Source organism: Melospiza georgiana, chromosome 6, assembly GCF_028018845.1.
Source record: "Melospiza georgiana isolate bMelGeo1 chromosome 6, bMelGeo1.pri, whole genome shotgun sequence".
NCBI classification, from domain to species: Eukaryota; Metazoa; Chordata; class Aves; order Passeriformes; family Passerellidae; genus Melospiza; species Melospiza georgiana.
Genome location: NC_080435.1, coordinates 57,705,166 through 57,727,707, shown reverse-complemented (window position 1 = coordinate 57,727,707; position 22,542 = coordinate 57,705,166). Strand labels below are relative to the sequence as shown.

The 22,542-nt window shown below is 44.5% G+C and overlaps 1 protein-coding gene across 1 annotated transcript in view; it reads right to left on the bottom strand.

Moving 5' to 3' along the window:
• KCNH5 (potassium voltage-gated channel subfamily H member 5) overlaps window positions 1-1,366 on the bottom strand; it is a 158,139-nt gene extending 156,773 nt beyond the window's left edge. Inside the window, exon 1 of the mRNA XM_058025628.1 lies at window positions 1,261-1,366. Within this exon, the coding sequence (XP_057881611.1) occupies window positions 1,261-1,333 (73 nt within the window). The 5' untranslated portion in view covers window positions 1,334-1,366. The remainder of the gene's footprint in view (window positions 1-1,260) is intronic.
• Between the last annotated feature and the right edge of the window lie 21,176 nt (window positions 1,367-22,542).

Sequence of the window (22,542 nt, the reverse complement as noted above, 5' to 3'; positions counted from 1 at the left end):
TTGGAGATCGGGCAGCTACAGGGCTTGACAGGGAGTCAGCTGCCGACCACAGAACTGACAGAGGCAACACAACAGGGAGGAAGCCCCCCTAAACCAGCTCAATACCAAGCTGGCATTTTAACACACAACATTTTAAAACAAATTCCAACTCCTCATCCCACTCCTGCTCATGAGGAAAATCCATGAATCACCAGTTCACTACCTGCTGTCCAAATCCACTCCAAGCCAGCACACCAGACCACACTGGTGTGACTGAGAGGTACATCCAGCACTGTGCAATAGGGAAAGCTGGAATGGAACATTTTTCAGCATAATTTCACAACCCATTGGTGTCTTGATTAATGCTAAATGCAGTAATTCTTCTCTACGCTCTGCTCTGCTCACCTTTCCCACTCCTGAGCCCAGGTGTACGCTGGCACAGCAATGTTTCCCCCTGGCAGCATCACCCTAAACCTGGGCTGACCAAGGAGTTATCTTCTAGCAAAACCCAAAGCTGAGCTCTCCTACATTTGTGCGAACACTCCTATGTCTCAGTAGCTCTGTGCCAGTGCAAAAACTACATTAAAAAATTAATATAACCAGCACAGGACTTGCCTAAAGCAGTATCTACACCAGCACACCCAAATAGCTGCAAACACATCGTAACTTTAATGGAGCTGTGTACAGTGCTCTTGATCACCACTTCGCAATAGAAAGGGTGAAATTAACTCCGGCAGCAAGGAATAACTGGGTGCCACAGTCCTGAACCAGCCCTGTAAATATTCACCTAACAGAGGAGCCGTAAATGACCAAGTGCAGACAGTTCTTAACCCATTTGCTCAGCCACAGGATTGCCATCATCCAAACCACAGGCACTCCCTCACCGCTTTCCCGGCACCTTCGCCACAGACTTTAAAGTGCCACAGAATCGCAAAAAAACTTTGAACCCCCTGAACGGAAACAGTTGCAAGTCCTAATTATTACAAAACTAAAGATAAAGAAAAAAAAATATTTAAAAATTTAAAGACCGGATGAGCGAAGAGGATAAATAGATAATCATAAAAGAGAAGAAGGTTGGAATTGGCAGTAGCGACTGCGATGTGAGAAGTGCGGGGAGACAGGGCAAGGACCGCGAGGGGATGCTCGAGAGGGGATGAGCGGATCGCGTTCCTTGAAGGCACCGCTTTGGCACGGACCCACCGGCGCGGCAACGCCGGAGGGACCGAGGGATGGACGGACGGACGGACGGACGGATGGATGCATGACGGGGGTATCTCTCACCGCTGGAGCGCCGGACGATGTTCTCCAGGAAGGTGTTCTGCGGTGCCACCAGCCCTCTCTTGCCCCCCGGCATCCTGCAGCGCCGGGCTCGGGGGCCGGGGGTGCGCGGCGGCAGCGGCGGCGGCGGCGGCGGCGGGGGGGGGCCGGCGGCGGCGGCGGCGGCGGCGGCGGCAGCGCCCGGTGCCCGTGAGTCGCGCAGGGGCGGCCGCGGCCGCTCATGGTAGTGGCGCCCCCGCGGCGGCTGCAGCGCGGTCTGGGGCCGCGCCGCGCTCCGCGCTCCCAGCGCCGCGCCCGCCCCCCCTGCGCCTGCGCGCCCGCCCCGCCGGCCCGGGGGACGCCCGGGGATGGGGGGGATGCGGGGGGGACACGGCAGGGCATGGGCATGGCGATGGGGATGGGGATGGACGCCCCGGGATGGGGAGGATGCGGGAGGCACCGCGCGGAGTCCGCGAGCATCCCCCGAGCATCCCCCCCGCCCCGCCTTCGCTGGTCCCCTGCGAAGTTCTGCCCTGAGCGAAACTCAGGTTTTGCATCTAGACATTGTTCTGTTTGTGGTTGTTCTTTGGCTTGTGTAGGGTTGGTTTTTTGTTGTTTTTTTCCCCCCGCCAGCGGTTGGGTTCGAGGGAAAACCCTCGGGAGTGCTTGTGAGGCACACGGGAAGGCGGCCGCGCTTTGCCCGCAAAAGATAAACGCAAAGTGCAACGAAACGTGTTAAATGCCACTAGCCTTGCCTGAAGGCATCAAGATATTTCTTGGAGGATTCCCCCCTCTCCGTGCGAGGAAACAGGAGGCGGATTTGGGGTTTCTCTCCTCGTATTTTCTCTTTTCTCCTCGCATTCAGGGAGCAGGCTCTGCCGCGCCGGAGCCCCAGAGGAGCAGGTGAGTCAGTGCCGGAGCCGCCACACCCGAGCTCCCGAGTACGCTCTGCCCTGTTCCTGACCCAGCCGCCCTCCTCCCTCCAGCCCTTTCCTGACTAGGACCGCATTTTTTAAAGCTATGGACAGTAAAATCCTGGAAGGAATTTCTCGACCTACTGCTTCTGCCTCTGCTAATTTAGCATGCTGCTGCAGACAGGCAAGGATGGTAGAAGGAACTAAGACATGGAAAATCAGTGTTTGTTCAGAGCAGGAGCACACTCTGCAGAGCACATCCCGCTGTGCTGCACGCTCCTGCCCTGCTTGGCACAAGCAGCAGTGCATCTCCCAGAGGATATCATTCCACTGTGGAAAAATCAATTTATTTATCTTTTCATTCTGCTTGCAACACCTGCTCCTTCCTGTGCTTGAGTCTTGGTCCAGCGAGGCACACTGAGGTCACCTGCACTCCACGGCTTCAAGTTTAAAATCTCTGCCACACCAGGAGCTGCTGCTGGAGCAGCACTTTCCTGGGTGCCACTGCTGCTGTTCCTGGAAATTGTCTGGTTTTCCTTTCATTTAAACGAATGCAAATCAGGAGCAGCTCAATTGGGAGTGCTGACAGAAAACAAGTTTGAGGTGTGAACCAGACCCGATTTGTCAAACATTCCTGTTTTCCTCCCAGGTCTGGCATCTTCAGGGCTTTCCTTAGAGTGGTGTGGTTTAAAAGATGCTCCTGCTGAGCACTGCCCCGAGGTGCAGGGGAATTTTTCTTCCAGTAATTGGACGGTGGAGGGCAACACCTTTGTTTGTTTCAAGTGAGCCGTAGGTCACCTAGCCCAGCCGTGCACAGGCAAATACTGTGTGACTGATCTGTCTGGACAGTGTTGCCATGGCCTCTTCCTCCCCAGTTCCCTCCCTCCCAACCAATCTGAATTTTTCTACTCATTTCCCAACTTCATTTTGAAGCCTAGACTTGCTACTTGTCCTCCCACACCCCTTTTCATCAGACCCCTTCTTGTTCACCCTTTCCCCTAAACTTTTCATCATGCCCAAGAGTCACTCCATCCCCCCTGCTCCATCTCCTCAACTTCAGATCCCTCGTTTTTAAGTTCTCTTGTTGTATTTCCAGTGGCACTAATTAAACAATAGGTTATGGAGAGGGGCAAGCTCCAAAAACATATCTTTAAATGTCACAGATGTCAGAGAGAAATGGCAAGACGTGGTGCGATGTTTCTATGCCAAGGGTGCAAAAAACTCCAGAGGACACTTCCTTCTTTTCCTGGAATGCTGGACGAGGCTAAAGATAACCTTGAAAAGAAGAGTCTGACAAAGAAAGCAAACTGGGAACTGCAAAGAGACTCTTGTCTTCTTTTGGGAATCTTCGAATTGTGCTTTGAAACAGCATCGAACCACCAGGCAGGAAACTGTCAGAAAGGTTTGAGGTCATTGTAAGTAGGAAAAAGACAACTAGGCAGCTTCTTTCTACATCAAAAATACCCCAGTCTCAACCTGCTGTTCTCAAGTGCAGCAGAAGACCCACTGTGATTCAAAATGCCTTTTTTTTTTCCAGAATAGATAAGTCAAAACAGTTTCAATTTTAAGGAATTAATTAATTGTTAAAACATTAAAAAGAAAAAAGAAAAGTAGCCTAAGCTAAATGTAACAACATTCCTGATGGATGATCAGAGCATTCCTAGTTCTTCTTTCTTCATGGCTTGCAAACTTTGTTTCTTAAAGGGAAGAAACGAGTTTTCCTTTCCTAAAAGGAAAAAGGTAGAAAGGGAATGAGCTCATCACTGTACCAGAGTAAAAGTAGTCACGATTCCTTCCTCTTCTGCTCCACCATTTCCTTTCTTCTGAAATTTGAAGCAGCTGCTCAGGGTGACTTCCTTCTTTTCTGGTATTTCTACAAAAGGCACAATCCCCCAAATCCCCCAGCAGTGGGCGAGCACCGAGCTCCCACAGCAAGGGGAGACAGTACACACTGTGAAGTTCAGCTGCACGTGGTGAAGAGCTGACCCTTGGAATCTAAACCTACAGGAGAGGGTTATTTTCCTTCAGGGACTATTAAACATTTCAGAACTGGTTCTTATTCACAGCACAGAGCTTTAAATGTGTCTTCTGTGAATTTATGAATTGAAGAATCATCGCTCCCAGGGCTCCTAGGAGAGGAGGGAGACAGAGCAGCATAAACAGGTCAGGCACTGATCCAATGGAACAGCCTGAGTCATTGGCACATCCCAGCTGCTGAACAGCTCCACATCCCCTTTGCTCTCAGTGCTGCGTGTAACAAGGTGAGTCAGGTTCCCTGGGACTGCCCTGGGGACCCAGTGAGACTCACCCGTGTAGGGCTAAAAATGTTCAGAGCAGAGCTGAGTCATGGGATACCCTTGGCAAGGCTCAGAGCTGAATGCTAGCCCAGGTGCACACAGGCACACAGAAGATTTCCCATTCTAAAAACCACCATCAAGATGAACGTGGGCTTTGGTTATAAACAATGTGATTTGTGCATATGAACTCCAAATTAGCACTATTTGCTTTCCAATGAGCTGCATGTATTCCTGTAACAACAGCTCAAGTGGGAAACAAATGCTAGAGACAGACATTTGAAGGATTTAACATCCTTCATTTTAACATTTAATCCTTAACATTTAATGGTGGAAAAGCAGGTAGAGTTTTCTCCTTAAAGGCAAAAACATCTACACCAAAGGATGTGACAGAAGAGACTTTTCTCCTAAGAGGCATTAGACAATAAATCTTACTCCATGAGTGAAGAAGAACATCTGTTGTCAGACACTGGGGTGGGACAACAGGGGAGCTCATACTGCAGTTTTTTCTCCTCAGTAGGGAGGACCATAAGGCATGAGGATTTTTTTACTGACTCCAGAAACATTACCCAAGAACTGTGGAGAGGTTTCTCAGAAATCTGCAGGAAGCAAAGCAGCATCTCTGAGCCCACCATCCTGCTCACCATAAAGGTGGAATCTGAGTCTGAAGGTTGCTGAGGGGATGGCATCAGATCTGCATTTCTGCATTGCCTTCAGACAGTAGCCTTCAAAAAGAAGGAAATACCTCTGCTCATAGCAGCGCTGATAATACCAGAAAAATACTTAGGTGACAAAAAATACAGAGGGGGAGGAAATAAATTGCTGTTTCTTTCCTAAAAATAAAAAGTTGCTGTTTCTTTCCTTCCCTGTTTTGTGGGGTTTTTCTTCTTACCCCATTACAAATTTGAAAAAGCACTTTGGCAGACAGGAAATCAATAAAAACTTGACAAAACTCGCTGCTTTTGGTATAAAAATTGATGGAAAGTATTGATGAAACCTCAGACCTAAAGCACTCGCCGGATTCTAATTTGGCACCGATGAGAATTCTTTATTCTCTGTTGTGTTGGGCAAGTTAAGTCTGGACAGCTAGACCTGGAGGTTATGAATGTCCTGTCCCTCAGTCCCTTTGGCAGTGCAAAGCAAAGGAATGAAGAACTTAAGGGAAGCAACAGCATTCAGCTGAGTCAAGCACACAGGAATCAGGAGGAATTAAGGCTCCCTGTGTGTCCTGCACCTGGGATGCACTGAGGATAATGGCTAAGCCTCTCCCTTTTACACTTCTCATCCAACATGGCCCTGTGCCACCTTCCTGGGACCCCAGCCAACCTGTGCTCAAGGATGGCATGATTAATTTTTTGTGTGTGTGGTGCTCCTCACTAATCTGCTGGTGCTTTGTAGGCACCATTGAATATCTTCTGCATTTTACCTTGTCATACCAGGATCAGACAGGAAACTGGGGCATGGGGAGATTAAGGTCAGAATGGTCAGGGAAATTACAGTGTCCAACTTGAGACATCCAGGATGCTTTAGCAGAGGAGTCCCAGCTCAGCAGAAGTTTGTGCATTCAGTGTCTGGAGGCTTTGGTTACAGCTGTGAGAGCAAAGCAACTCTCCAAATCACAACCTCTGCATTCTCCAGGAGCTCATGAAAAATAGAGGAAGAATGGGAGAGCCTAGCCTTGAATGACTTGCACAGCTTCATGGAAGATCCCTGTTTAACAGGAGATTTAACAGTAACAACTCTTGCTTGCTTTTAACATTACACTTTTTATAGCCCTTGCCTTATTATTTCATCGCTTTCATTTTCTATAGTGGGCACACACACGAAGATATTACAGGCCAAAGCTGCACACAAGTCAGAAGTTTATACATGCACATACATGAAATATTGTGAGGAATGAAACTGAAGACTCTGTTGCAATGCACAAACATAAGGGCAGAAGCAACCCAGCCATTATATGGCCATTGCCTCCCTTTGGGGTGCTTGGAAACCCAATTTTCCTTTTCTGCAGCTTTTTCTTTAGCCAGAATCAGACACCTGGGGAAAGAGCCTTTAACACATTATCATTTTATTAATGTTGTTTTTCATATTCCTTCACCTGCAAGGTCTGTGCTTCAGTTATCATGAGTCCAGCTGTGCAGACACAGGGAGCCATTAAAGCTTCTGAAATGACCTAAAATAACACCTAGAATTGAACAGCATCAGAACTTTCAAAGTCCATTATCACAGCATCAGGCAGGTGCTGCAAGGCCCAAACCACGGCTCCTCTGTACTTTCTCCCTGGAAGGAAGGGAGTCCCTCATTTTTAAGGGTAGAGATCTCATAATTCTAACCCTGAAAGGAAATCCTGACACATGCTGCAGCACATTTGTGGCTAAGGAAGCATACAGTGATAAGAGTGAAAGTTTTCGTGTCTTCAGGACCTTTCGGGAGAGAAGAGGTGGAAATCTCAAACTCCTGTTTGGAAAGGAGAGAAGAGTCCTCTGATTTAACCTAAAGTCCCAGGATGACCACAGTGCCATAGGATGGCAGCTTGAAGATGCCCAGGAAGCAATTTTTGGGACAAGTAAATCACAGTCAGAGTCAGATGTGAAAAATAAATGGTTGGTGTTCAGTAGTCCAAAATGTATGTGGAATAAGGGCAGGAAATGTTCTTCCATCATAAGGACAGCAAAAATCAGCACCCACATTAATCACTGGGGGCTCTGATGAGCCCATGGCAACTTCCTCTCCCAGGGATTCATCCTGAGAAATAAGTTGATAGCAACCAATAATTTATTGGCAGGCTTTACAGAGATAAATCACTGCATTAATTACAGAGGACCAAGAAAAATAGACTTATGGTCTTTTCTTCTTGCAGTTGTGTTGGAGGAGGTTTTTAGGTTTGTGTTGTTGTTGTTTTTGTTTGTTTGTTTGTTGTATTTTTTGTCTTTTTTGTTTTGTTTTGTGGGGGGGTTGGGGTTTTTTAGTTTTGTTTTTGGTGGGGGGTTTGGGGGTTTTTGGAGGGTGAGGGGGTGTTGCTTTTGTTGGTTTTTCTTAAGGGGAAAATATTTTTATCCCGAACAGGTAATATATTAAATAACAATCATGGAAAAATGGGATAACAATGCTTCAACATCATACTCTTCAACTTATTTTTGCCAATAGCTGAATCATCACAGAAAAGATTAAGAATTGAAAACAATCCACTGGTTTGTCTTAGAAGAACCATTTTGCATTTAAAGTAGTGTCCATCTAAGAACATGTCACAGAATCTCATTCTGCTTCTCTTGACCTTTTTGACTAATCCTGGATTTTTACCCCAAAATCATCCTTGCAGGCATGCTCTGAGGAAATCCACGACAGAAGCAAGGACTGCACAGGCTCACAGGTCCTTCCTGGGTACAGTTTGCAATAGACTTTAAAAAAACCTGCTCCTGACTCCAAAGTTCCATGTTTTGGGGAATCTTTGGACTACTTGAACCAGCAAGAAATCCTTGGCACCACAGGGGCAGGAAACTCAGAAATAAATGCTACCCTGGTAGCAGAAAGGGATATTTTTCAGGCAGGAGTAGATAATAGCCTGGATTAAGACTGATAGAAGCCCCAAAGAGCATGACACCCCCCATTGCACCCCAAAGGTCACAATCCCATCAGAGGGGGACTGGGGGAGTGTGAAAGGAGCAGCAGCAAATAACCCCCACTCTTTGGAGCCGTGGCCAGAGGTGGGAGATGAGAGGAGAGCAAGCACCCTGCTGGAGAATGGAGCCATTTTCTGCATCAGAGCTGTTTTTCAGGCTTCCTGCAGACTCCAAGACAGGAATTGCTTCATAGGCTGTGCTCTGACCAGGCTTTTTGGGGAATTCCAAAGGGAAGATATTTTCTTTGCTAAAGAAGGGCAAGCTGAGAGTCCCTGCTCCTATGACTCAGGGATCTGGGGCTCTAGTTGTCATCGTGGCTCTTTTTTTATTTTTTTGGATGGTGAATATTTTTGTCCTTCCACAGGTGGTAGCACTCACATGGGGAGCTGCACTGGCAGGAAGGGGGACAGAGCAGTCAGTCAGTGATCACAGGTGCCTGTGGCAAAGTGAAGACACTTCATTTTCCTGCCCAGAGGTGCTACAGGTTATTCCCACATCTGACACCTCTTCTGGACCCTTCTCCATGTGAGAATCATGCCAGTTTTGGGGCCTCTGCTGAAATCAGCAGGAGCTCCAGAAAAAAAAAACCTTCCCCAGAACTGAAAGTCCACTGTGTTCACCACATTTTATGTTACAGGGAAACCTCTGAGAGCTTGGGGATTGTGCCTCAAGTACACCAGAAAATCTCAAGACTTTCTGGCAGCTGAAGGATGCACATAAGTGGGAGACATTAAATGTCCTGGAACTTAAACCCAACTTAAATGTACCTAAAAACCCAAACACCACAAAAAGATGTTAAACACATTTGGTGTTAAACACAACATTTTCTTCTAATGTAGGAAATCTAAGTGAAGTGTTTTATATGTTTGGGGGAATATGTTACAATAACAGTGATGCAGTTAAGAACAAGTTTTTGGGTATTTTTTTCCAGTTTCAAACTTATTTATATACACTTGTTTATAAAATTTATCTTTGAGAAGGAAATTACTTGCATCAGAGCTTACCTCAATTGCAAATTTTTTTTTTTTTTTTTTTTTTTTTTTTTTTTTTTTTTTTAGGAATTGTCATTAGAGCTCAGTGTGGGGCTAATTATGAGTTTAACATACTTGTTAGAACTTGTGTTACTGGAAAGCCAGAAAGTGTAGCTGTCCAAGTGTAGGATGAGCAGCTGGCTGGCTGCTTTTTCTTTTTTAGATTAATTCAGTGTGAGTTTTCATATTGATTTTCACGGGAGCAGAAAGAAGCCCTTAAATTGGTATGTTTATAACAGTGACTCTACAGAGAAGTTAAAAAAGACTTAGCATGGAATTGCCTCTTCTTAGTGCAGTTAATCTCAACCTATCACCTCACTGGCAATGTTTTCTCACATTAAGTTTTATTAGGATTTGCTGCTGGCTCTGCAGAAAAGCACAACATAGAGGCAGAATCTGCTGACACACAGACCTTTCATAACAAGTCACACAGCTGCTACTCCAGCACTTCTTTGGAAAGCAGGAGCATCTTATGTGACTAATTGATTAGCATGGAAAAGGTGTCCCTAATTTGCTGTTCTGTTGGATACACAGAGTAACACCATTCCTCACTAACACAAACTGGCCCAGCAGATGGGATCCTGCTTAAAATGCTGTTCAGCCTGAGTTAAGTACTGGAGGACACAAAATTCAGCTCAGTAAGAAGGAAGGATGTGCCAGGGCATTGACCAAGCAACTTTCAAAAAACAAAAAATCTTTCTAGGTGATCTGGTTCCTTCCCTTGTGTTTACAAACAGGGTAAAATAAAACACATTTTTCTGTTTATAGTGAGTGACCAGCCTGAAGCCTACAGACCTTGAACTGTCTGCAGCACATTAGGACTGTGGAAAAAAAGTCTTTTTTGGATGAGGTGTGTCCCTCAGAGTCAAGCCAGTGATTAATTGGATCCAACCCTCCCTCCAAACAACTTCTGGCTGGATAAATATGAACCAAGCTCATCTTGCTGCTTTTTTTTTTTTTTTTTTTTTTTTTTTTTTTTTTTTTTGGCAGGGGTTTAAAGTGGGCTCAGGGGAAAGGAGTTACCATGTGCCACGGATCCATTAGAATTTCTCTTCTCTGACAATGGGGGAACAAGAGTTGCTGAGAATATCCCAGGAAAAAAAGTCTCCAACTGCTGGAGGTTGATAATTTCTTTATTTCAAAATCCTAACTTTTACTTTACTTTGGAAGAAGTTATTAGGTGGTGTAAAACCAATTTTAACATAAGGCAGGTAATTAAATCAAGTTATCGAAACAGAGCATCTGAACATTTGAGACATTAATTTGTTTTGACATTGCTTTATGAAAGCAGGTCACAGCTGTACCCCTTAACTATTTGACATCTAATTTCTTTATCTTTTTCCATGTTTCCAAATGCAGCTCAAGTTAACTACAGATTGTAGAAATCATCTAAAAAAGTTTTCCAGCTGCTGGGGTGTGACAGGAGTGCAGAGCAGGCTACAGTTTTCCACTTCTGTGTGAAGAGGAAAATGTTGCTCCTACAGTCAGTGCTGTGAATAAAAAATATAAATATAAAGGGAACGTGTATATGAATAATGCCATGTACAGGAGTATGAGTGGTTATAGCCATAATAATTATCTCTGTAATAAATATTACTTTCATTTCCAAAGACCACAATTTTTGCTTGCACTGTAGCTCCTCACTGGAGTCCTTTGCATTCAGTAATGAAATAATTCAGGGCAAGGATTTCTCCAAAATTGAGGGCAGCAGTTGACTGTGTATTGCTGAATCTCATTTCCATCAGAAAGATATAATTGCAGCCTTACATTAATTTCTGGTTAGAAAACTGGGAATTATCAATACAAACAAATTTGTACCAGAAACACTTCTATTTTTCAAGTGCTTTTTGAGCTGCAAATCATGCAAAAATCATCTGATTGTTAATTACATCTATCATCTATCTCTTTGTCTCAGAATAGATACAGGCTAGACCTAAAGAAAAGCAGACTTATACAGTTACTAAATCTTCTGGGAGAAAAAAAAAAAAAAAAAAAAAACAACTAAACAACAGAATCCTGCATCTTTTATAGGGTACAAGATTCACATCCTGCTGTTTTCAATCAAACTACTCGGAGATTTTTTTCCCTGCTAGGAATAGAAATACACATTTAATAAGCATAAACCTAATGCCCCCTGTTGGTTACACACAGCTTAAACCCTTGCCTGTGCCCACGGGGACTCCTCATCTCCTCCTGCTGACTCAAGCATCCCACTGAACATTTAAGGTTTTGCATGGGCACAGAGATTATGCTCCAGACTCACCTGAATTAATTTCTCTCCTCCCTCACAGGCACAGAGTCACAATCTTGTGTATGAATTGTTTCTGTACCTACAAAGCCAGCCCACACCATCACAGTGCTCTGCAACATCCTGTCCTCAATCTCTGCGCATGGAAATTGCAGGAAAATGGATTAATAGAATCATTAGGGTCAAAAACACCTCTAAGATCACTGAGCCCAGCTATTCACCCAGCACTGCCAAGCCCACCATGAAACCACATCCCCAAATGCCACATCTACACATCTCAAATCCCTCCAGGGATGGTGACTCCACCACTGCCCTGGGCAGCCTGTTCCACTGCTTGACATCCCTTCAGCAACAAAACTATTCCAAAAATCCAATCTAAACCTCTCCTGGCACAGCTTGAGGCCATTTCCACTTGTCCCATCACCTGGGAGAAGAGACCAACTCCCACCTGGCTGCAGCCTCCCTGCAGGGAGTTGCAGAGAACAGCAAAGCCCCCCTGAGTCTCCTGCTCTCCTGACTAAGCAGCCAGCAGTCACAGCCTGGGGCTTCTGTGCTATCCATTAGAAAAAGGCAAAATGATAATTGTGGGTCAGGTGTTTAAAGCCAAAATTACTTGGGGTTTTTGGCCTTTCCACAACACTGGTTTCTGAGGAGAGCTCCAAACTGAAAACTAACAGCATCTCCAGCTGGGTGTGCATTCTGTAGTCAATTTAACCTAAATTTGGAATTGCCCTTCCTTGAAAAAATCCTTAGGAACAATTAAACAAAAATACACAAAATTAAGTGAAGAGCTTTTTACCAAAAAAGCCCTTGGCCAGCAGCACTTTTTCTCTTGAGTGAATATTGAGCACAGAAAATGCTGAGAGACTCCTGCCTGTGGTCTCAGGAGCAGTAAGAGCCAACATCTTCAGAGGCAGGAATCATTCCCGTGAGTGAAGGTAGGCTGCTTGTACCCCTCTCTGTACCTCTGCCTTTCAGCGAGAGCCTCTGCCAGCCACAGCTGAACACTCCCTGTTGTCACCCTGATTTTTTAAGTTTTTCTCAGCCTTCTGATGTTTACATTCTTGTGGCAAACTTTCTCACACACTTTCCGTAAATAACTTATTGTTTTGCATTCTTTATGGAGGAGGAGAAATTTGATGGACTGTTGGTTTGTCCAGTGTCATTGGAGAGGTGTCACTGTCACTTTTGGAAAACTATTAATGTTGGAGTCAGAAAATAAACTTCCCTTTTTTCTTTACCTTGAGAGCAGCAGTGTGTGCCCTTGTGTTGTTTCGTGTCCTATAGTGACATCCTGTCCCTCCTGCCTGGCAGACACATCCCCAGAGGAGATGCTGGACCAATCCTCCTGAACTTGCTGAGCAGTTTGTCCCTCAGAAAGAAACCACTCAGTATGGAATCACAGAGCCATTCCAGTTGGAAAAGATCTTTAAGGTTATGGAAGCAACAAATAGCTCAGACCTATGCAGCAGAACAAAATGCAAAAATCATCCTCTTGTCCTCAGCTGGAAACATCACCAGAACTGGAGGCACACAGCAAGAATTACCATCCTCTCACATTTTACTGCAAATGCCACCATTGAGGTTGTTCCATTTGTGAGAGTTCCTGTGCCATCCCCTCTTGTTTGAGCCTGTGATGCAACAAACTCCAGGGTTCCTCAGAGACAGGGAGGCCAGGGCTGGCGATCTGCATCAGCAGCCTCGTCCTGGGGTGTCCACCACACTTATGGAGGAACTTTTCAGAGCTGAAGGGACTGTCAGTGTCACAGAATCACAGAATGGTTTGGGCTGGAAGGAACCTTAAAGATTCTCTATTCCAAATCCCATGGGCAGGGACACCTTCCACAAGACCAAGTTGCTCAAAGTCCCATCCAGCCTGGCCTTGAATATTTCCAGGGATGGCGCATCCACACCTGCTCTGGGAAACCTGTGCCAGGGCCTCACCTCCCTCACAGTCCAGAAATTCCTCCTAATACCTCATCTCAGCCAGCCCTCTCTCAGTTTGAAACCACTGCCCCTTAATCCCACTCCATTCCCTTAGCTCAGCTCCTGGAGTAGCTCCTCTCCTTGTAGCACAGCCTAATTTCTGTCTTCAGATTAAAAACTTGCCAGTGAGAGCAGGTTTAGGAGCAAGAGGGACAAACTGAGCTCTCTATGAAAAGACAGCACTGAAATGCAGGGGAACACAAGGAGATATTTTGTGTCTGATGGCCATATGAACCTCATCTCCCTCAGCAGGCACAGCCAAATCAAGCACTGCTCCTTGGTCTTATTTAAATCACTGCAGAGCTGTTTCTGCATGCCCCGACCCTGCCCACCTGGCAAAGCACAGATTTTCTCAGGACCCTGTGCTCACTCCCTCCCAGGCTTTAAGTGGCACTGTCCTAGGGTGACGTTACGATCCTTGTATCCCCATTCGTGTGCTCTGTTTATGCTGGATATTATGTTCTGTGCCTTCAACACTGGCTCTGAAGAGTGAAAGTTTTGGTTTGGTTTTGCTATCAGCAAAATAGTCCACGGCTGGCGGGACACAGAGACAGGGCAGTACATGGTGCTGCTGTTGCTTTTTGCTTGGCTTTTCGCTTTGCTCTTGCTTTTTGCTTCTGCTCATTAGTTAGTTTAGCTAAGCAGTCCAAATTTCTCCCTGGACTGTTTCTCCTTTCCTTTTTTGGCACCACTCGAGCCTGCTCCGGGCTGGGCCCTGGCAAACCCCGAGAGTTTGCACCTTGTGGCCCAGCGGGGCCTACTCTGGGCAGCAGCTGCCCCAGCGCTGAGGGACTGAGAACAGAGCGAGCACCCCCAGAGAGACTTTCTGAATTTGTCATCTTTTTCAGAGTGGTGTCACCCAGTATTGTTCATTTTGTGTGCTGGGGGTGCTGTGCCTGTTAAATAAACAGGTTCTTTCCACTTCTCTCTGAGGAATCCTTCCCAACCTGGTTGTGCAGAGGGGCCCCCTTTGGAGGTTTTCTCCCAGATTTGCCCTAAACCAGGACAGGCACCCAGGCACTACAGGGGTGCTGAAATCCCCAGGGACCCAGAGTGGGAGCCTGGGAGCCCCCTAAGTGCCACCCAGCCCCTTGGTGCCCTGAGAGGCACTGTGTCACTGCCAAAACCAGGCTGATTTGTCCCATTTTCATTCTTGGTCCCAGGCAGAGGGAGGGTTGGTGCTAATTCAGTCACCCGGGTCTCATCCAGCAGATCAGGAGGCAGCTGGTGCAGGTTTTGATATTGCACCCTGGGAGCCAAGATTTGGGGTGCCACCCTTCCAGCCATCTCAGTTGTCTCTGGATGTGGGCAAATCTAAGTTCATACCCAAAGTCTCCCAGTTCCCCATCCCTGACCCAGCTGTAAGTTATAAAAGACTCAGGTTCCTTAATTGCAGCAGCACATGGAGAAGCAACGTGGCTGAAATTACAGTAAAATACACAGGCAATAGAGAACCAAGCTGTAAGCATTTCTCTGAATCAAATCCAGCAAAACCTGCAACAATTTTCCAATATGCAGTTGCTCCTTCAACAAAAGCAAATGTAATTTCCTCTCTGCCCTTACTATGAAAACATTCTTCATGAGATGATATTTTGGATGTTCATTAATGAAATATAAACCCTATCAGTAGTCAGGCAACAAAATTCCTTTGCTGCTTTTGTCATAAAATAACTGAACCACTCTTGTACCAGCATTATGTGGATGGAATTAAAATATTCTTTCAGGTCCTTTGAAAAAGGTTTGGGGGTATTTTTGCTCTTCCTGGCACTTTCCCCTCCTGCCTTCTTTTAAATAAACTCAAGAAATCTCATCAGTGATAGGAGAGAAGGGAGACACTGCAAAGAGTATCTGGATTTATGTGTTAATGTGTTTTTTTCAATCCAGCCTGACTTTATTCCATGCTGGGAAACCTGATGTTTATCCTCACATGTAGTTCTTTGTGACCTCCAAGGCCATGAAGATAAGAAGAGCAAAGCTTTTAAAATAATGCAGTGTCATATCTCTGAAAGATTCCTGTAAATCTGCCTTTGAGGCTGAAGGGAGAGAAGGAGAATCCAGCTGAACAAAAGCTTTAAAAAACACATGTGATACACTACAAATCTGTGTAACCACTCAAGGAAACCCGGAGAAAAGGAGCAAAGAAACTCCTGCAAAACAGCACTGAACATGGCATGTGATGCAAGAAAATGATAAAAGAACTCTTGCAGCCTTTAAGGACAACAAGTGAAATGCAAAATGCTCAAAGTTGGCTTGGCTTGATCTCTGCTTGATTTGAATTTCAAGCTCTGATGTACAGTAAGCTTTGTCTCCATGCACGGTTTTGAAGTCCTGCAGGACTGCCTGCCTGGATGCTTTTGCTTTGAAGCTGTCTAAAGCTTCCCTTGCCATCACTGTTTTGCATTAAAATATATATTCTCCATTGCAGGACTTAGCAAATAGATTTTCTGCTCTTCCATCCCCTTGCTCCATCAGATTGTTTTCTTCAGGCTCAGAGTATATGCAGATTTAATGGGGAGATCTTTAAAAAATAATGCTTTCCTTAGAGAAAACAATAAGTTAAAAGCCATTTGTTGTCTCATGCTGTCAGATATTTGCCAACAAAACCAGAAAACATAATACAATCAGAATTATCTATGCTGTGAAGCAGAACTGCCTGCCTCTTCTAAACCATTCTTTTGTCCTGGTTACATCAATTCCTGACACTGAAGTGTTTCCATGATTTCAGCCTCCTTCCAGGTGATGCCCAAGCCCAGTCCCATTGTTATAGTAACCTCTTCGAGCTAGGTCTAATGAGTTTTAAGAAGCCTGTAACACACCCAAAATAGCTCAGCTACTCTTAGAGGCACAATAATCAGCAAGATGGCTTCTGTTGCAGTGTTATAAATAAAAAGGTTTAATAAAAGGCAAAATAACAAACAGAAAAACTGAGTCAGGTGCCAGATGTTATTACTCTTGGCAAAAACACCTCACAAAAGCAGTTATTTTCTTTGTTCACTCCTTTTTCTAGTTAATTGCCAAAGCAGGACTTTTTGGCTTCTGTCCAATTAGCTATCCTTAAGTTTGAACTCTCCTAGGTCCTATGAGGTGGCTTTTCACCTAATGGATGAGAGAAACTTCTGGGCTTCTTTCCTTTTAAAGAGACAAAGGATACTTTTGTCACTCCGTCAACAGAGAGCACACTCCTACACTCCATGAGCTGAGCAGAAGAGAGTTGGATGCCCTTGATTGTTGAGATCACAGGCACTGCAGATTCCCTGCATTTCAGGCTCAGTGCTGGGTCCTCTGCCAGGCTCCAATGGCTCCCACATCCTCCCAGCTCAGAGTATCTGTGCCTTTCCCTCCTTCTGCAGCCTTTTCTTTCTCCCTCCACTTCATGCTTCTTCTCACCCCTCTCCATTTCCCTCCTTTTGACCCCAATCTCTTGCCTGTTAAACTCGTCTTCTTGCACTTACCTCCTCCCCCTGCCTCTTCCAAGGGTGGAACAGGTTCAGAACAAATAAACACAGTGGATTCAGAGAGCAGCACTGCAATGGAGTGAACCACCAAACTCCCCCAAGGATACGATGTTTTTGCAAAGGGAAAAGAACATTCCCCTCTTTCATGTTCCAGTAATAGTGATCAGGATCTGAAGATGATCTTTACCCATGGCCAATTCTAAAAGTTTTCAGGCAAAGCATTATGTATTTTAGAAACGTGAATATAGTGTGGTGATCTGTGAGCTGGAATAAGCAGACAGAGGAACAAGGAGCTGCATCAATAAGGAACACCCTTAAAAGAGATAAAAGCAATTTGATCTGCAGCATGAGCAGGTCTGTCTCCAGTTATTCTGTTGTCTTTGCCTAGGAGGTTGAAATATACCTATTAATTGGAAATTAAATAACACAATTCTGCTTTTAATGAATAAGGTTTACTAATCCTCTATTGTGTAGTCTGAACTCAGTGTAAAAAAGTATTGCCTGAAATTCTTTTTATTCAGATCATCTATGTTTTTTTCTTACTCCATCTACTATTTTATTTCTCAAACCCTGCAGCTTCAGGCTGCCCTTATGATCTGGATCCTGTTTCATTCCACAAAATTAATAAATAAATAAATAAATAAATCACAGGATCACCAAATGGTCTGTGTTGGAAGGGACCTTAAAGATCATCTCATTCCAACCTCCTGTCATGAACAGGGACACCTTCCACTACACCAGCTTGTTCAAAATGCCATCCAAAATGGCCTTGAACTCTTCCAGGGATGTATGTTCTACAGCTTCTCTGGGCAGCCTGTGCCAGTGCCTCACTACCCTCACAGGGAAGAATTTAATATAAAATTTAAATCTATCTTCCTTCATCTTAAAGCCATTCCCCCTTGTCCATGTCCCCACATGATCCAATTGCTCTCCATCCCCTCTGTGCCCTGCACACAGGACTCTGTGTCACACACAGGAGCTCTGTGTCACACACACCTCCCCCAGAGCATCACCCCTGGCTTCCCTTTGGTGCTGCCAATCCCCCTCCCTCTCCCCAGCACTCCTGAATAACCTGAGATCCCTGTGAAGTGAAACAACCCAACCCCTTGCAGTGTTTACATCTCTCCAGCAGCTCGTGGTGGAAATCACTTGAGCAGTTCTGGTTTATATCCTTGTGAGGTTTCTTAAACTGCTGCCCAGCTCTGATTAATTTGTCAAGCCCCTGGACTTTCTGTATTACTCCCTATTCCCTTGTTAACACAGCTTCCATAATGTTCTTGACTTTTCACAGCTGCTTTGCATTGTGGAGACATTTTCCCCAGGTTCACAGAGATCCCTAAAGCTGTTCTTTTCACATAACTCAGACCCTGTGTGCAAGGGTGTCTCTGGTCTACCCTGATTTTCAATTTCCTTCAGTTTTCTTAGCTAAGAGTATCTCAAATGGCAGATTTTGAGGAATTAATATGAATCTGGAGCAAAAGTAAATTTTGCTGTAAATTCACCAAGCTCCAAGGCACATGATGTCTTCCACATTCCTGCAGGACATCTCAAATTTCTTCATGTTTTCCAGGCTCTGAGGGACCAGCATGTCAAACACAGCACGCAATTCTGCCTGGGCCACCAGAGGCAGAAGCTGAGTCCTGCTTCCTTTTGGGCAAATTTCTATAAAAGAACACAGAAGACCTTAATAAATAATAGAAAAATTGGTAAATTCTCTTGGAGACTGCTGGTGAAAAATAGGCATACCCTTATGTTACATCCTTCTGGGATTCCTCAAGCAGCTGGCCTTTTCAAATTAACTGAAGACATTTGTTAAGGCAACATGTCCTCTTAATTTGTAGTTTCCTTTTTTGAAAGGTGTTTTGATTAAATGGTTTTTCACTTATCAAACTTGAAGTCTTGAGTACAAAATTTAGGGGAAAGGAAAAAAAATGGAATTATGTATAGGTTTATTTTTGACAGCTGGGATATTTTCCAGGCAGGCTACCACAAAACAGGGTGCAAATACACCCCTCAAGGGGCATCACTGTGAGCAGAGCTCACCCAAATGGCATCAGGGGATGGCAAGAGGCACTCAGCAACAGTAAACCAGATTATTTAGGAATCTGCAGAAAGGCCTTTTCTTCTCTAACACACAATCAGCAGTTCTTTAACCAAATTGAACCCATCGAGGAACTCCCACTTTGTCCTGATGATGCGTTGTGAAGGCTGACCTAGAACAGAGGCTAAACAGAGTTAAAGAATAAAGCAGGGATTTATTAAAAGGCCTCAATGGATCCACCTTGGGCAGCACAACAGCCCAGCCAGGGCTGCACCCAAGATGAAGCCAAAATGGTCACAAAATGGACAACTGGTCACAGGGTCACACACTTTTATAAGTTCTTGTCCATTTGCATATTGGAGTTAATTGTCCAGTTACAGCTTTAGCTTATAAAGTCCCATCCTTGTTTTTTTCTCTTTGGTCCACGTTGTTTATGCTCTTGGGCCTGAGATTTGGATCATTTGTCCTTGGTCCCCAGCTAGAGAAGGAATTGTTTTGTCTCCCTACTCAGTGAAGAGAGCTCACCATCCCCTTATATGAAGCTCAGAACTACACACCAAAATAGTATAGAATCTGAAAAATACAAAAGCTAAAACCTGAGGATCACTGACAGTGGCTGCACCAAGGGGCTGGAGAAGTCGCAGCTGGGGCTCACAGCACCTTGGGGATCCACTGAATATTTCCAGTACAAAGTTCTCCAAGACTTCTACAGCCAGATGACCCCATGTAAGTCCTGCATTGGCCTGAACCACTTACCAAAACTTTCCACTGCACTGCTGCTACCACCTGTTTCTTTCACACTTCCCTGGTCAAAACTCTCTGGATGCCAAAATGACTGGGACTGAGGAGAAGAATATTAGGTTGTTTCTGACTCCCTGGCAGCACTGAAAAATGATAATTTGGGCGATCTGATTGAATCAGGTATATGAAACTAACCCATTGTTTTTCCTGCCTTTGAGAGCAGCTCTCACAAAGAATTTAATCAAGGGAAAATCAAGCCACAAATGAGCTCATATGACCAGAGTGAACCACAAATAGTTTACTGCTCTGATTGTTATTTAATGAAGTTTGTATTAAGCTTTTAAGGGATTTTCATGAGGTTTTGTCACATGTCTATTTAATTTTTAGTGGTTACTTTCAAAATGTGACAGTTTCCACAGTTACCTGGGTGTACCTCACTGCAGCACTCTGTTTCAATACACTCTATTTATTTTTTTGTTTCATGTTCAAACATTGCAATGTAGATTACCATATCACCAAGCTGGTTTATCTTCTGCTGTGATATGCAGCCACAGTAGCTCCAAAATCAGGTGTGTTGCTGCTGAGAAACATTTTCAAAGCAACGAAGTTTTTGTGGTTTCATGACAGGGAATAAAAACACAAGGGCAAAAACCTGAGTTGCTGCTGCAGATAAAAGACCCATTGTCCTGTTTCCAGCACTGACAGAGAACAGGTGTATGGGAGGGAATACAAGCACCTGGCAGCCATATGAGGGTACAGTCCATGTACTCCAAAATAGATATTTTGCACTCCAGGAGTTTCCTCAGCCAGAGATGTTTCCTTTGCATTTAACATTGACAGGCAGCTTCTTCCTCTGTGAGTTCATCTAGCTGCTCTTTGAACACTGAGACAAATATCTGCACCAAAAGTTCTGGCTTTTTGTTTGTTTGCAATAGGAAATCTGAGGGCAGCAGCTGCCATCATGACTGATTCTGAGAAAAAAAAATCTCATACAAAAATGATAATAAATCTCACAAAGGTTTATTATTCAACAAGGCCAAGTGCAACATCCTGTACATGGGTCAGGACAATCTGAGGTTTAGAACAGGAATAAATTCTTGATTGTGAGGGTGGTGAGGCCCTGACACAGGGTGCCCAGAGAAGCTCTGGATGCTCGATCCCTGGAAATGTCCAAGGCCAGGTTGGATGGGGCTTGGAGCAACCTGGGATAGTGGAAGGTGTCCCTGCCTATGGCAGGCGATGGAACAAGATGGTCTTTAGGGTCTCTTCCAACCCAAAACATTCTGTGATCCTTCATTCATGGACTTGTCTCCCAGGAAAACAAAACCAAAATGAACAGACCTAAACAACAAGCATATCTCAAAGAGCTAACTTTTACATATACATAGCAAGACAACTTTTTATAGCTCCTACTGATAATTCCCAATAAAAGTCCTTGAGCCTACTGGGAAAGAAAATACCCATAAAACTCCACCTCAACTGAAAATTCTAATTGCAGACAGTATTTGCTCTTTTTTAGTTTCAACAGCAACAACAAAAGCACCCTATTTCAATCATCACTACCAGGTTCTGTTTCAGAGGACAAAAATATCCCATGGAAATGCAGGTTGTCAGAGATAATGTCACTTCATGGGTTTTGATCTTTATTCACTCTTTGCAAAACATGTTTCCCCAAAATGAATTAATTTGGTGTAGTTCCCTAAAACCCAGTTAACCCCAGCTCCTGACTCCTCCCAGGACAGCCACTTTAACACTGAAATAAAGTGAAACAGCCAAGGACAGCCAAGCATCTGCCATTGCTGGAGCCTTCATTTCTTACATCACAAATGCTGCTCAGCCCAAACAAAGCTGATTTATGTCTGGAAACTCTTCTTTCTAATTGTCTGCCCCTGCCAGAAACCAACTGACCAAGAAATCTGCATGAGGTATATTTTCTCTTGGTGTGCACTTAACCACAGGAGCATATTTCTGTGGGAACATCACTGTGTCTCATAGATGAGCTGGTGCTGCCACAAGCTTTGCTCATTACTGCTTCCAAAACCTTCTGGTCAGAGCCAGGCAGAGCCTTTCCTCTCTGAGCACTCACAGCTAGACACAGACATGGTGTGGGGTATAGCATTCACATTCTCTGAAAAAATCCCTTCACCCTGGGTTTTTCTCCTGGGAAGCTGAGAAACCTCAGAGAAAAGGAAAACAATTCTTAACCTCATTTGCTTCTCCTGTGTTTGTGCTCACATGTGGAATGTGTTTGGAGATTGTTTATCCACAGGTGATTGTTTCATTGGATTCTGGTTGTTTGACTCTTTGGCCAATCAGGGCCAAGCTGTGTTGAGGCTCTGGAAAGAGTCACGGGTTTTCATAATTATCTTTTTGAGTAAGTATCCTTTCTGTATTCTTTAGTATAATATAGTACTCTTTAATATAATATAGTATAATAATGTAATAAATTAGCCTTCTGAGAACATGGATTCTTCATTCCTCCCTGCCACGAGGGTCCCTGCAAATACAACAGTGGGGCACATCCTTTCCAGCCTGTGCAGTGTTTGCTTGTGCAAATGCAAGAAGGGATAAACAACTGGCTTCCCCCTTTTCCAGCTGTGTAACTCCAAGCCTTTGCACAGATGCATCCTTTACATCTTCTTTCAAATGAATTGGCAAACCTTGAAGGAAAAAGATGCTTTTGGCATCTCTGAATCATAATTAAATATGTCTCTGATAGACATGAAGCTTTCTGGTGACTTTAAAGATCGTTGTGGTTTGTTCTTTGATCACACACTCAGTGCAGACACAAGCTTGAGGTAAGAGTTTTCATCTCAATTCCACATAAGGAAAGAGGCCACCCAGAAGGGCCATATGAGCTTTGGACCCTGGTTTTAAAGAACAGATGCATTTTAAATTTTAAATTTTATATTATTAAATTCTATCACTATATTATGTTATACTCTGTGTTGTGTTACATAATGTTCCACAGTAATA